Source organism: Priapulus caudatus, unplaced genomic scaffold (genome assembly GCF_000485595.1).
Source record: "Priapulus caudatus unplaced genomic scaffold, Priapulus_caudatus-5.0.1 Scaffold1556, whole genome shotgun sequence".
Taxonomy (NCBI): Eukaryota; Metazoa; Priapulida; class Priapulimorpha; order Priapulimorphida; family Priapulidae; genus Priapulus; species Priapulus caudatus.
In genome coordinates, this window is record NW_014578617.1 from 8,996 (window position 1) to 22,804 (window position 13,809).

At 52.1% G+C, this 13,809-nt stretch overlaps 2 protein-coding genes across 2 annotated transcripts in view; both read right to left on the minus strand.

Moving 5' to 3' along the window:
* The window catches only part of LOC106816995 (unconventional myosin-VI-like), a gene marked incomplete at its 5' end in the record, with an annotated part of 54,404 nt that overhangs the window by 1,512 nt on the left and 39,083 nt on the right, over window positions 1-13,809 (minus strand). Inside the window, 7 exon segments of the mRNA XM_014821638.1 lie at window positions 617-687; window positions 1,285-1,407; window positions 1,519-1,570; window positions 2,718-2,943; window positions 3,337-3,476; window positions 4,299-4,392; window positions 4,893-5,129. Of these exon segments, the coding sequence (XP_014677124.1) occupies window positions 617-687; window positions 1,285-1,407; window positions 1,519-1,570; window positions 2,718-2,943; window positions 3,337-3,476; window positions 4,299-4,392; window positions 4,893-5,129 (943 nt within the window).
* Window positions 8,561-13,809, minus strand: part of LOC106816996 (unconventional myosin-VI-like) — an 11,171-nt gene continuing 5,922 nt past the window's right edge. Inside the window, exons 3-5 of the mRNA XM_014821639.1 lie at window positions 12,514-12,730; window positions 9,064-9,154; window positions 8,561-8,612 (exon numbers count right to left, since the gene is read on the minus strand). Coding sequence (XP_014677125.1) covers window positions 8,588-8,612; window positions 9,064-9,154; window positions 12,514-12,730 — 333 coding nt within the window. The 3' untranslated portion in view covers window positions 8,561-8,587. The remainder of the gene's footprint in view (window positions 8,613-9,063; window positions 9,155-12,513; window positions 12,731-13,809) is intronic.

Here is a 13,809-nt window from a genome sequence, read left to right on the forward strand (position 1 = left end):
TGGCAACTGTTTCTAGCGGCTAACCACATTCTTTAGATATAGCCAAATATTATATATCATTTTAAAGGTAATTAAATGATCTATTCAGACATGCACATAACTCAATTTGTAGAATTTCCTACTTAATCCTGGTTTTGCTGGAGCGGGTCACATTTTAACAATTAATTTTAATTTATTAATTCATTATTTTAACAATTAAATTCTATTTATTAATTTACCATTTCAATTGTATATTCTTTCAATTACGAACTCTAGTTTAACTTGAGTGACCTTGGCTTACCTACCTTGCTCTAGCTACCTCACTCTACGTCTACCTCGCTCGCTCGTGCGGCGCCACCTACCTCGCTCGCGTGGCGCCACCTATCTTGATGCGGGTCAAGACATCGTCGATGCGTCGCTGCAGGTCTGCGACCTCCGTGGCGGACGCGTCAGCCACCGCTCGCTCGCGCGCGTGGCGCCACCTAACCTCGCCTGGCGTGCTCGTGAAGCCACCTACCTCGCCTCGCTCGCGTGCGCCCACCTACCTTGATGCGGCGTGCATGACGTCGTTGATGCGTCCGCGCCAGGTCTTGCCGACTTCCGCGCGGACACGTCGCGGTGTGTGCCACAGTCCTACCGATATTTGCCTTCACAGTCGCCCAGGCTGCCGCGCCTTGATCATTCGCCACCTTCATGATGCCGCGGATCCTGCAATCGACACGAAGCGCCAAGTTACCGTCGTGCGCCGGGGCGCGTATCGTGTCGTCGCAGTGCGTAACGTGTCGCGGGGGGGCCGGCGTTATTCGTGTCGTCGCAGTGCGTATCGTGTAGTCATGTATCGTGCTCGCGCCAGATGAGCCGTATCATGTTTGCTGTGGTGCGTATCGTCGTTCGCGGATGTAGCCGTATCGTGTCGCGCGGGGACCGTATCATTGTCGCGGTGACGTGTATTGGTGTCGCGGAGTGATGATTGCGGCGGCAGCCGCCAGCTTGCGCCTTGATCGTTTACACCTTCATGACGCGCGGATCCTGCCAATCGTGCGAGACGCAACTTTACGTCGCTGTCGCAGGGGCGCATATCGTGTCGTGGTTGAGGTGATAGTTGTATCGTGCGGAGTATGTATCGTGTCAAGGCAGCAGCGTATCCGTTTTTTTTTTTTCGTTTTTTTTTTCTCAATGGAGGACTGTACTATGTCCACTACTACCACGTATTCGTGTTGCCTGCTATGGTGCTATCGCCGTCCACAGCAGCGTGCATATAGTGTCGCTGCGGCCACGCATATTGTGTCACTGCCTACGCCATACTCGTGGTCGCAGCTGCACGTATCATGTTGCTGCCTCTGCATATTCGTGTCGCCAGCTGCACGGTATCGATGCTTGCTGCCTATGCTATCGTGTCGGCTGCTAAAAACATATCGCTGCTTGCAACTACACGAATAAATTCGACGAAATCATTTTCGAGGGTTCACGACCGTATGATGTGCAAGACTTCCACCGTCCACGCGTCGTGCGGGGTGAGTTGCGCGTGCCGCCACCTACCTGGGCTGGTGCTTCTTTGCGTGCGCCAGGTAACTTTTCACGTGTTTCTGTACTGCAATCAGCGGCTGACGCCGCACTGATCTTATTCTTCACTGAAACATGAAGGGGCCCATATATGTCGGGAGGTATGTTGTATATACGAGAGCGGAGAGAGAGGAGAGAGGAGAGAGAGAAGGAGAGAAAGAGCGAAGAGAAGAGAGAGCGAGAGCAGAGAGCAGAGAGAGCAACGAGAGGAAGGAACGAGAGAGGCAGAGAGCAGCTGAAAGATAATTAAAGGTGAGTTTCACATAGACATTAAGAGAAACACACACGCCAACATGCCCCACCACACACAACACACGCCACCCCGACCCCACCCACCCCACACCACACACACAACACACATACGCGTGTACTTACGTTGAGGACGCGACGACGCACCAGTACTGGAGCTTTCTTCACACACCACCCCAACCCATGACCCCACACACGTGTACTTACGTTTAAAGACGGACACGCGCAGTACTGCAGCTTTCTTCACCCCCCATCCCCACATCGCGCTGTCTACGTTGAGAAACGCCGCCACGCCGCAGTACTGAGCCTTTCTTCCACACACACCCCACCCATCCCCACCCACACACGTGCTAGACTTACGTTGCAGGACAAACAACGCGCAGTTACTGAGCTTTCTTTCACACACATCCCCACCCAATCCCTCACACACCTGTACTTAGTTGAGGACGACACGCCGCAGTACTGATCTTCTTCGCACATACCAGCCCCACCCATTCCCACACACGTGTCTACGTTTAAGAACGGACCAGCGCGCTACTAAGCTTTCTTCGCACACACCACCCCCAGCCCATCCTAGCACACACGTGTACTTACGTTTGAGGGACGAACCACGCAGCCAGTTACTGACTTTCTTCCACTACACCACCCCCCCCCATACCCACACACACGTGTACTTACGTTTGGAGGATGGACACGGCGCAGCCTACTGAGCTTTCTTTCCACACACCACCCCACCCATCCCCCCACACACGTGCTACTTACGCTTGAGGATGGACCACTGGCCAGTACTGAGCTTCTTCCACACACACCCCACCCATTCCCCCCACACGACACGTTTACTTCGCTTGAGAACGGCGGACACCGCGCAGGCAGTGAGCATGTCTTCCACACACCAGCCCCCACCCATCACCACACCGTGTACTTACGTTGAAGGACGGCCCACGCGCCAGTACTGCAGCTTTCTTCGCAGCTGCCGAGTGCACGAGCCAACGCTCCACGCTTCACGAGCACGGCAGGTGCTCCGATGGAGCGATCACCTGGTCGATTCCGCAAACTTTCCAGGTCGGAAGAACACCTTCGTGAGTCCGAATCGGAAGTCCTCCTTCGTTTCGGGGGGGAAAAGGTTTTTTTCGACAGCGCCTTGAAGAGAGCCTGCAGAAGAGAGTGGGGGGAAAGCCGTGTGAGAGAGAAACAGGAAGGGGGGAGAGAGGGAGGGAGAGAGAGAGCGCGGCGGCGTGGGGGGGGGGGGGGTGAGAGAAAGGGAGAGAGAGAAAGAAAGACAGAGAGAGATAGAAAGAAAGACATGCAGAGAGAGAAAGAGGGGGAAAGAAAGACAGAGACACAGAGAGAGAGAGAGAGAGAGAGAGAGAGAAGAGAAGAGAGAGAAAGACAGACAGACAGGAGAGAGAGAGAGGGAAAAAAGACAGAGAAAGAGAGAGAGATAGAGAGAGAGAGAGAGAGAGAGAGAGAGAGATAGCACGAGTGGTGCAAATGAAAGCGAGAAAGAAAGAGAGTGGTGTGTGCCACGAGGGCATAGGAGAAGACCTTGACCACCTTGCAGAACATGCGTGGGTGCAGGTGGCGAGCTTCTTGGAGATACTGGTTTGTACATGCTGTAGACCTCAGCAACTGGTGCGCGGGACGATAGCCCTCCCTGACCCATGAGGCTGGCACCGAAGCCATACCTACACAACAAAACACATGATTAGGACTGAAAGCCGTTGATGCACAACACAACACATGATATGGAGGGACTAAGGTTATATATACACAACAAAACACATGATATGGAGAGAACTAAAGCGTTATATATACACATCAAAACACATGCAATGAAGAAGATAGCCGTTAATATATACACAACAAAACACATGATAGGAGAAACTAAGGTTATATACACACAACAAAACACATGCATTGCGGAGAGACTAAGGTTATATATACACAACAACACACATGATATAGGAGACTAAGGTTTGTATATACACAACAAAACACCATGATATGGACTGAAGCCATATATACACAACAAAACACATGATATGGAGAGACTAAGGTTATATATACACAACAAAACACATGATATAGAGAGACTAAGGTTGTATATACACAACAAAACACATGATATGGACTGAAGCCATATATACACAACAAAACACATGATATGGAGAGACTAAGGTTATATATACACAACAAAACACATGATATGGAGAGACTAAGGTTATATATACACAACAAAACACATGATATGGAGAGACTAAGGTTATATATACACAACAAAACACATGATATGGAGAGACTAATGTCATATATACACAACAAAACATATGATATGCACAGACTGAAACATTATATATTAACATAACAAAAACATGATATGCAAAACACACCATACACAAACCACAATATATTATCATCATAATAATAATATACAAAACATGAACCATACTGAAATATACTGAAACCACACGCTAAACGCCCGCGCACGCCACGCTGGCGCCACCTACCGGAGCACTGCAGCTGGCTGAGAATCTGCGCGCCTTCGAACTTGTGTCCGACCATGTTCTGATTCGGCTTGATGCAGCGTATGAAGCTGGTGCCCTGTGAGTGCAGAGAGAGAGAGAGAGAGAGAGAGAGAGAGTGTGTGTGTGTGTGTGTGACCACAATGACAAAAATCTTTGTTTGCCCTCACCCGACCCAAGCTGAAAAGTTTGGGTAGGTAGGGTGGCTTCTTCTTCTTTTTTGAGGGGGACTTTTTACAAATTCAGCATGGTGTCTACATGCTCGGGTGTGCTTGTGTGGAGATACCTTTTCTGTTGAATGCTTGTTTTGCTTGGTACATATATTGCCTACAGATTTATATAATGTACAAGGATGTAATTTGTAAAAAAAAAAAATGGGAAAGATCAATAAAATTTTTTGAGTCGGCCCCTTTTTGGCGGGTCGGTCGGGTGAAAGCAAACAAACAATATTTTTATTATGGCCTGACAGAGAGATAGAGGGAGAGAGCGCGGTTTTTCCACATGTCCGTGGTGTCACATACCCACCCATAGTGCTCCCCCGTGGTGCCCCCTACCCCGCCAGTGGCGCCCCCTGCTCACCGTACTGCGTAGTTTCTCCATGAGGCTGCCGAGCTGCGTGCGAAACTTGTTTCCGATGCTGATGAAGGTCAGCTTCCCCTTGCGCACACCTCCGTCTCCTCCTCCCCCGCCCGCAGAGGAGGCGGCCTTCGCGGAACCTTCGGTGAACAGCGCGCGCAGGAAGGCGTTGTTCGCCTCGGCAAGGAGCATCGCGAGCGACGCGTGGAGTGCGTCATTGTTCTTCTCGATGAACTGCGCCTGGAACGACGGGGAAGGAACAACGGATGAACATTAGTGCAATGAAAAACAATGGATGAACGTTAACATGGGGAGGAACAATTGAGAAATGTTACCGCGAGGGAGGAACAATGATAGAACGTTAGCGCTGGGAAGAACAACAGAGAAACTATAATGCAGGGAAGAACAGTCGAGCAACAAAGTAACCAAGTCATTAACAAATGGAACGCCTAAATTTTCTGTACACATACACATGCATATACATATCCATACACACACACATATATATATATATATACTAGCTGCGGGTACCCGCTGCGCTGGGTAAAATCGTGCTACTAATTCATACTACTAATAATGGGACACAATAGGAACATTACGCTCGCGTGGCGCCACCTACCTTGATGCGGGTCATGACGTCGTCGATGCGTCGCTGCAGGTCTGCGACTTCCGCCGCGGACGCGTCGCGGTCGTGCCGCAGTTGCCCGATGATTTGCTCACAGTCGCACAGCTGCGCCTTGATCATTCGCACCTTCATGATGCCGCGGATCCTGCAATCGCACGAGACGCAACGTTACATCGCGTCGCGGGGGCGTGTATCGTGTCGTCGCAGTGCATATCATGTCGCGGGGGCATGTATCGTGTCGCAGATGAGTGTACCATGTTGCTGTGGTACGTATCGTGTCGCAGTGTAGTGTATCGTATCGCGCGGGCCCGTATCATGTTGCGGTGATGCGTATCGTATCACAGGGACGCGTATCGTGTCACGGAGTGATGATGCGTGTGTAACAGAGCGCTGTTAACTAATTATTTAAATTACTCCCTGCGCGAGTCACGTGTATATTTCTCGCATAGCAACAGGCGCCAAGGTCACGCGTCATGGCTGCTCAGTACGCCAGCAGGGACGCACCCTAGCTATGGTTCACCATAAGACATGTACGATGTCGGGCGTGTATATATGTCACGCGTTTATGAATATTAAATTAGCTAGCCACTTGCTAATGCTGCGTTTACACTGTGTTCCCGGCGGCCACGGCAGCCCCGTTTGCCCGAAACGTAGTGCGCCGTGGGATTATGGCAATTTGTTTCTCTGTATTTAAGTTTTGTTAGGTCTTGCCAAGTTTTCTCACGGTCTATCACGGTATCCGTGACGGGCCGTGGGGGGAAGGGGCTGCTGAGTCCCGGAGGGTCCAAGGCGCACTACGGTTCGGTCCGCGGTCTACCACGGATGCCAGTACGTTGCCTCCCGGCCCGTCACGTTCTGAGGGGGTCCCTCACATTTCTCACGATCTGATCAAGGTCTGACACGTTTTTCACGTTCTGTCAAGGCTTTCTACGGGTGAATCGTGGACGCCGGGCAGCTTTGCAGCACGTTTGTGCTCACGGTATAAAAAGAAGGCCTCCCAAGCAATAGCAATCATTGTATCCTGAGATTTCGACGAGACAACATCATGAATGCCCAATATGAAGAAGATTTTGTGTTTGCATGTTTGCCGGGTGCATACATCCAGTCTTTGCATCAGCAAGAGGAAGGCCAGCAGCAGTTGCAGAGAGGGAAGGCCAGAGTATAGCAGACAGGAAGAAGGCGAAGAAGGCGGATGAGAAGGCCAAGATCCATGTCGGTGCGCGAATGGTTATCGGAAGACAGAAGGCAGCAGCTGGGCCACTACTCAACATTTCAGTTTTACTTTTAGTTTTAGTCCAGTTTTAGGACCGCGCGCGCCGTGTCAGTCCGTAGTAGAACGCAACGCGCCGTAGCGCGCCGGGCCGAACCCGTCCTGTCCCGTCCGCCCCTTCCCGTCCCACTACGGACCGCCTCCAAGTTTTGTTTCGGCCTATTACGTACTGTCACGTTTTGTTGCGTTCACCCCGTTTTACTACGGCCTACTACGTTTCTCATCCGCACCGTGACTGCCATCGCAAATCTTTTGACAAATTAATAATTTGGCGCAGCATCCACGGCAATCACGGCCTGTCACGTTTACCCATTCCGTCCCCCCGCGTTGTCTCACGTTCATCCCGTTTTGTCCACGGTGGCCTGAAACGGGACTGCCGTGGCCGCCGGGAACAAAGTGTAAACGCAGCATAAGGCGCTAAACATAACCGGGTCGCCTTAGAACATGTACGAAAGCGTAGAGAACAGAACCCCACGCCCAATCCGTGTTGACAGATTTAACAGGATGTAAAGATCTTAGATTACGGATGTGCAAGGCACCAGATGTGATTAGAGGACCGTGTTGACAACCAGAAAAAAGGCGTCAACTTAGGGAATTCGTAGATAAGTGACGACGCCTGGTGTGGGAAATAAGTTGTGAACGTGTGAAGTTTTATATAAATATGACAGCGTAGCGACACCTAGTGGAGTCAAAGTGGGGTGCTAATAGAAGTATTTTAGTCGGTGGCGTTCCTAGCGGACACCACAGTAGCGCGCCGTTTATAAGGGGCCGCGCAAGACAAAAGTGGGAGTTCTTGGCTTTGATGTGTTATGAGTGTTGGTGTACGTGTTGTTAGTAGTTTCTAGTATGTGTAGTTTTAGAGGAGTTCTTACCGATTTATACGCATAGTTTATGGTGTGTGCGTATAACGGTTTTTTGTGTGTGAATATATAATAAGGCTTTATATACGTGAAACCAGCCTTTAGTGTGTGAATATTAAATGAAGTACCATTTATACGTGAAGTGTACCTCCAGCATTGTCAGTTACAAGATGGTGTTTTATATGTGAAGTAAACCTTCGTGCATCAACATCAACTTCGACTCTTAATAGTTTTATTCTGCTCGTGACTTCTTCAAGTGGCTCTTCAGCTAGCGCGAGATAACCTTCGGCTACAAGAAACAGATCGCAAGAAACAGCCTCATCATACAAGACTAACTAAACAATACACTATACGATCACATCACCGCGTGCAGTCGCCCAGCTGCGCCTTGATCGTTTGCACCTTCATGACGCCACGGATTCTGCAATCGTGCGAGACGCAACGTTTAGGTCGCGTCGCGGGGGCGCGTATCGTGCCGTCGCAGTGCGTAACGTGTCGTGGTGTAGCGTATTGTGTCGCGGTGTAGCGTATTGTGCCGCGGTGTAGCGTAACGTGTCACGTTGTAGCGTATTGTGTCACGGTGTAGCGTATCGTGCCGCGGTGTAGGGTATTGTGTCGCGGTGTAGCGTATTGTGTCGCGGTGTAGCGTATTGTGTCGCGGTGTAGCGTATTGTGTCGCGGTGTAGCGTATTGCGCCGCGGTGTAGCGTATTATGTCGCGGTGATGAGTATCGTGTCGGGGTGTAGCCTATCGTGTCGCGGTGGTGCGTATCGTGTTGGGGTGTAGCGTATCGTATGGCGCGGGACCGTATCATGTCGCGGTGATGCGTATCATGTCGCAGGGACGCGTATCGTGTCGCGGTGATGCGTATCGTGTCGCAGGGACGTGTATCGTGTCGCGGAGTGATGATGCGTGTGCAGCCGCCCAGCTGCGCCTTGATCGTTCACACCTTCATGACGCCGCGGATCCTGCAATCGTGCGAGACGCAACGTTACGTCGTGTCGCGGTGGCGCGTATCGTGTCGTGGTGAGTTGTATTGTATTGTGGGACCATGTATCATGTCAAGGCAGCAGGTATCGTATCATAGAGGAGTGTATCATGTCACTACGGCACGTATCGTGTTGCTGCTATGCGTATCGCGTCACAGAGGCGCATATCGTGTCGCCGCGGCCACGCATATTGTGTCACTGCTACGCATATCGTGTCGCAGCTGCACGTATCATGTTGCTGCTATGCATATCGTGTCGCTACTATGCATATCATGTCCACCGCACTGATTATCGTGTCGCTGCTACGCATATCGTGTTGCAACTACACGAATAAATTCGACGAACTCATTTCGAAGGTCACGACCTTCATGATGTGAAGACTTCCCACCGCACGCGTCGTGCGGGCGTGAGTGCGCGTGGCGCCACCTACCTGGGCTGGTGCTTCTTGCGTGCGAGGTAACCTTTCACGTGTTTCTGTATGACAATCAGCTGCTGACGCCGCCAGCTGATCTTATTCTTCACTGAAGCATGAGGGGCATATATGTAGGTATGTGTGTATATACAGAGAGCGGAGAGAGAGGAGAGAGGAGAGAGAGAGAGAGAGAAAGAGGGAGAGAGAGAGAGGGGAAAGAGAGAGAGAGAGAGCAAGAGAGAGAGAGCGAGAGAGGGAGGGAACGAGAGAGAAGGCGGGAACGAGAGAGGGAGGGAAAAAGACAGTAAGAGAGAGAGAGAGTGAAAGATAAATTAAAAGGTGAGGAATAGACATTAAGAGAAACACACACGCAAACATGCCCCCACCACACACACACACACCCCACCCGACCCCCACCCACCCCACACCACACACACACACACATACGCGTGTACTTACGTTTGAAGACGGACCACGCGCAGTACTATGCTTTCTTCCAGCGCGAGCGCACGAGCCAACGCTCCACACACACACGCACGCACACACACACACACGCACGCACAGCCACGCACGCACGCGAAGACACACCACACACACCTACACGCACGCCGCGCCGACGCACACCCACACGCACGCACGCACTACACACAGCCCCATGCACGCACAACACACACACACACGCACCCGCCAACAACCAGCAAGCAACCCCGACACACGCTACACCAAACTATACTTCTACGTTAAGGACGGCCTCACGCGCAGTACTGAAGCTTTCTTCCACACACCAAACCCCCCCCCCATCCCCCACAACACGTGTACTTTACGTTTGAGAACGGACCACGCGCAGCTGAGCCTTCTTCTTCCACACCCCGCCCCCCATACCCCCCACTCACGTGTACTGTTACGTTTGTAGAACGGACCACGCGCAAGTACTGAGATTTCTTCCACACACCACCCCACCGCCATATCCCCCCACATCCCACGTATGTACTTACGTTTGAGGACAAAACCACGCCGCATACTCGAAGCCTTTCTTACCACACCAACCCCCACCCATTCCCCCCACACACGTGTACTTACGTTTGAGAACGCGCCACACGCGCCAGTACTTGAGCGTTTCTTCCTAACACCACCCCACCATCCCCCCACACCGTGCTACTTACGTTTGACGAACGGACCACGCCGCAGTACTGACGTTTCTTCCACACTACCACCCCCACCCATACCCCCACACAGCTGCTACTTACGTTTGCAGCGGACGCAACCACGCGATAGTACTGAGCTTTCTCTCACACACCAACCCCACCCATCCCCCCCACACGTGTACTTCGTTTTGACGGATGGACCACGGCAGTACTGAGCATTCTTCCACATACCACCCCACCCATACCCCCACACACGTGTTACTTACGTTGAAGACGGACCACGCGCAGTACTGAAGCTTTCTTACCACACACCACCCCCACCCAATCCCCCCCTACACACGTGTACTTACGTTGAAGACGGACCACGCGCAGTTACTGAGCTTTCTTCCACACACCATCCAGCCCATCCCCCACACACGTGTACTTACGTTTAAGGACGACCACTCGCAGTACTGGAGCTTTCTTCCCATCACCACCCCCACCCATCCCCCGCACCACACGCTGTACTTACGTTTGAGAACGAACAACGCGCCAGTACGATTTTCTCCACCACCACCACCTCCCACCCTCCCCCACACACGGTGTACTTACGTTTGAGGACGGACCACGCGCCAGTACTGAGGCCTTTCTTCCACACACACCCCACCCATTCCCCCCACACACGTGTACGTACCGTTTAAGACGCGACCAACTCGCCCAGTCACTGAGCTTTCTTCACACACCACCCCCACCCATCCCCCCACACACGTGTACTTACGTTTAAGACGCCCACGCGCAGTACTGAGCTTTCTTCCACACACCACCCTCACCCATCCCCCACTCACGTGTACTTACGTTTGAGGACGGGACCACGCGCAGTACTGAGCTTTCTTCCCAACACACCACCCCACCCATCCCCCCACACACGTGTACTTACGTTTGAGGACGGACCACGCGCAGTACTGAGCTTTCTTCCACACACCACCCCCACCCATCCCCCCACACACGTGTATTACGTTAAGGACGGCCCACCGCGCAGTTCACTGAGCCTTTCTTCCACCACACCACCCTCACCCATCCCCCAACTCACGTGTACCTTACGTTTGAGGACGGGACTACGCGCAGTACTGAGCTTTCTGCCACACACCACCCCCACCCATCCCCCACACACGCTGTACTACGTTTTAAGGACGGACCACTCGCCAGTACTGAGCCTTTCTTCCACACACCACCCCCACCCCATCCCCCCACACACGTGTACTTACACGATATATGAGAACGGACCACGCGCAATACTGAGATTTCTTCCACACACCACCCCCACCCATCCCCCCACACACGCTGTACTTACGTTTGAGGACAAACACGCGCATCTGAGCTTTCTTTCACCACACCACCCCCACCCATCCCCCCACACACGTGTACTATACGTATTGAGAACGGAACCACGCGCCAAGCTACTGAGCTTTCTTCCACACACCACCCCCACCCATCCCCCCACACACCGTGGACTTTACGTTTTGAAGAACGGACCACGCGCGAGTACTGAGCTTTCTTCCACAATACCACCCCCCCCCCCCATAACCCCCACACCACGTGCCTACTTACGTTTGAGGGACGAAACGACCGCGCAGTACAGAGCCTTTCTTCCACACGACCACCCCCAAACCCAATTTCCCCCACACGTGTACTTACGTTTTGCAGGACCTTGGACCACGCGCAGTACTGAGCATTCTCCAATACCACCCCCACCCATACCCCCACACACGCGTGGACTTACGTTTGAAGACGGGCACCACGCGCTCGTAGTACTGAGCTTTATTTCCACACACCACCCCAACCCATCCCCCCACCACGTTACTTACGTTAAGCGACGGACCACTCCAGTACTGAGCTTTCTTACACACACCACCCACCACTCCCGCCACACACCGTGCTACTTACGTTTGAGGACGAACCACGCGCCAGTACTGAGTTTTCGGCACACACCACCCCCACCATCCCCCACACACGTTTACTTACGTTTTTGAGCGCCGACCACGCGAGTACGAGCTTTCTTTCCACACACCACCCACCCATCACCCCCACACACGTGTACTTACGTTACAGGACGGACCACTCGCCAGCTACTGAGCTTTCTTCACACACCACCCCACCCATCCCCCACACAGGTGTACTTACGTTTTAAGGACGGCCCACGCGCGTACTGAGCTTTCTTTCCACACACCACCCTCACCCGATCCCCACTCACGTGTACTTACGTTGAGGGACGGACTACCGCGCACAGTACTGAGCTTTCTTCCACACACCACCCCCACCCATCCCCCCACACACGTGTACTTACGTTTAAGGACGGCCCACGCGCAGTACTGAGCTTTCTTCCAGTGCGAGCGCACGAGCCAACGCTCCACACGCTTCACGAGCACGGCAAGGTGCTCCGGATCGGAGCGCATCACCTGGTCGAATTCCGCAAACTTTCCAGGTCGGAAGAACACCTTCGTGAGTCCGAATCGGAAGTCCTCCTCGTCAAGTCCGCGCGCCTTGAAGAGAGCCCTGCAGAAGAGAGTGTGGGGAAGCCGTGAGAGAGAGAAACAAGAGGGGAAAGAGAGGGAGGGAAGCGAGCGAGAGAGAGAGAGGGGGAAGAGAAAGAGGGTGCACAGAGAGGAGAGGGCGTCGAGAGGTGCAGAAAAGGATAAGGGGAGAACCATGAGAGAGAGGAAGGAAGGGGAGAGAGGGAGGGAGAGAGAGAGGGGGGGGAGAGCGAGAGAGAAAAGGGGGGGTGGTGGGAGAGAGAAAGAAAGACAGGGTGAGAGCATAAGAAAGAAAGACAGCAGAGAGAGAGACGAGAACGAAAGACAGAGGGAGCAGAGAGAGAGACGAGAGAGAAAGAGAAAGCAGAGAGAAAGAAGACAGACCGAGAGAGAGAGGAAAAAGAAAGACAGAGAAAGAGGGAACAGAGAATGAGGAGAGATAGAGCGAGAGAGAGAGAGATGGAGAGACAGCGAGAGAGAGAGAGAGAGGAGAGATAACACGAGTGTGCGAAAAGAAAAGCGAGAAAAGAAAGAGAGCATTGAGTGCGTGCACGCAGAGATAGGGAGAGTACTTGACCCACCTTGTAGAACCTGCGTGGCACGAAAGAGGAGTGCCAGTGGTTAAAAGCGAGCTTCTTCGTTGGAGAGGTACTGAATGATGATGTACTGATGGCCCTATAATGCTCAGAGTGAAACTAGGAGAGCGCGTAGCCTGTGAGAGTCCAGTGGTGTAAGACCCTAGGAGCATAGCAGACTGCAAGGCTGGTGCAATCAATCCAAGGGTAAAACACACGTGAAGCCCGGAAGAGAACGCCATCTGATACCTATGAAAACACAATAGTAAAAAATGACCTGATGCATAATGTCGCACAAACTGAGTTAGCCAGAGGGCATGAGTCCACAATAATCACGACCCACAACCCTACAATGCACAATATGAATATGTGTTAGAAAAGGAACAATTAATGGGGCGGTAAAATGAATAATCCAGTCACGCCCAGGCCACCAAAAAACAACATATCGTGTAAGCTATCAGGACGAGTCCAAGTCAAGTGGCAATAATATACACAGGACAAAAGTCGAAACGAATAGATGATTGGAGTAGGACG